The following is a 1,768-nucleotide window of genomic DNA, read 5'->3' on the forward strand; positions in this document are numbered from 1 at the left end:
AGCTACCAAGAGGCCAATGGCAACTTTGAAGGACTTCTGTCTGAGATTGGTCGGTCTGTGCATGTGACAACAATCTCACAAGCTTTACCCAAAGCTGGCCTGTATGGCCCGGGGCAAGGAAGAAGCCTCTTCTGAAAAAGGGCCACACACAGGCTCTTTTGCACTTTGCAATGAAACAAACGGACAGTTTTAATGCCGTGTGGAAAAAGGTTTTATGGTCAGATGAGACCAAGATTATTCTTTTGGGACCAAACTGCAAGCATTATGTTTGGCAGCACACCCCCCAAAACACAATTTACCTACTGTGAAGCATGGTGAAGGCAACATTATGTTGTGAGGGTGTTTCTCTTCAGCAGGGACTGGGCAGTTGGTCAGGATTGAAGGGGAAATGGATGCTGCCAAGTTGAACATGGGCAGGTGGTTCACCTTCCAGCACGACAACAACCCGAAACACACCGCCAAAAAAAAACTACGCAGTGGCTTAAGGATAACAAGGTGAACGTCTTCGAGTGGCCAAGACAAAGCCCTGACCTAAATCCCAGTGAAAGTCTGGGAGTGGACTTGAAGACAGCAGTCAATCGCCGCTCAACTCGAACAATTCTGCAAGGAAGAATGGAGAAATGTTCCCCTACGATGTGCCCAAGGCCAAAAGAGACATGTCCAAACAGACTGATGGGGGTAATTAAAGTGTTAAATCATGGGACTGATGACTCTGTGATTCTAGTGTTATTTTCTCATTATGGTTCAGTACTATTGCCTTTTTATTTTATTTGAATGTTATTATGCAGAATGTGTAAATAAAGCTGGAACATTTATTTAATTTTTTAATTGGTTTTGATTTCAAGCTGTAAGACAAAAAAGTGAGTATGATCATTTTCTATAGGCACTGTACATCATGTGATTCTGTCTCTCTCGCTCTATTTTACCCTCGTTAGTGTCTTTCCTGGAGTTTTTGATGTAAGCGCTGAACTTGGCGAAGACGTCGATGCCTGCTGTGTTAGCTTCAGCGTGTCTAGCAGCCAGTCTGGGGTAGCTGAAGGAAATACATGATGGAGAACTTCACTGAGCAGCTTCTTTTTTAATAAAAATTAAATTATTTTGGGAAAAAAGTCAGAAAATATTTTGAGTAATAAAAATGTTTAAATTTGTCTGTGTACCGTGGCGGGGTCAGCTTTTCCTCCAGGAACTCCTCGATCTTGTTGACGTCAACTTTAACTTCGCCGTTAAACGTCACAAACGGAGGGTTGGTTCCTGGAGCGAGGTCCTGCAGGTCTGCCGGCTTCCTGACAACACAAAATATCCCCACCAGACTCTTTAGTGTGGTAAAAAACACACTTCATTCAAACAGGACATAAACTAAATAAAACTACCAAAAGCTGTCTTGGTTCATCTTTCCAATGTTTGACACATCACCCACTCTGGTCTGGTTGGTAATAAACTCTTAATTCACCCATTTACATGTGAGATATGCTGCTCTTATACATGCTAAAGTAGTGAGATTTACATGGAGTCTGGTGGAGAATGCTGCTCTATACAGCTAAAAGTAGTGATTATTTAATGGAGTTGGTGGTATATGCTTCCTATACACACTAAAAGTAGTGTTATTACATGGAGTCTGGTGGATATATGCTTCTCTATCACACACTAAAGTAGTGATATTTACATGGAGTCTGGTGGATATATGCTGCTCTATACACACTAAAAGTAGTAATTATTTACATGTAAATGTGCTTTATTTATATAGCGCTTTTCCAGTCTTAACAACTGC

The 1,768-nt window shown here is 41.4% G+C and overlaps 1 protein-coding gene across 5 annotated transcripts in view; it reads right to left on the bottom strand.

Annotated features, from left to right (window-relative positions):
• LOC116674011 (chloride intracellular channel protein 4) overlaps positions 1 to 1,768 on the bottom strand; it is a 25,214-nt gene that overhangs the window by 2,794 nt on the left and 20,652 nt on the right. For all 5 annotated transcript variants that reach the window (XM_032506488.1, XM_032506484.1, XM_032506486.1 and 2 more), the window contains 2 exons: positions 1,158 to 1,283; positions 927 to 1,033 (listed from right to left, as the gene is read on the bottom strand). In XM_032506488.1, the coding sequence (XP_032362379.1) occupies positions 927 to 1,033; positions 1,158 to 1,283 (233 nt within the window). The remainder of the gene's footprint in view (positions 1 to 926; positions 1,034 to 1,157; positions 1,284 to 1,768) is intronic.

The sequence above is a fragment of the Etheostoma spectabile genome, chromosome 24, assembly GCF_008692095.1.
Source record: "Etheostoma spectabile isolate EspeVRDwgs_2016 chromosome 24, UIUC_Espe_1.0, whole genome shotgun sequence".
NCBI classification, from domain to species: Eukaryota; Metazoa; Chordata; class Actinopteri; order Perciformes; family Percidae; genus Etheostoma; species Etheostoma spectabile.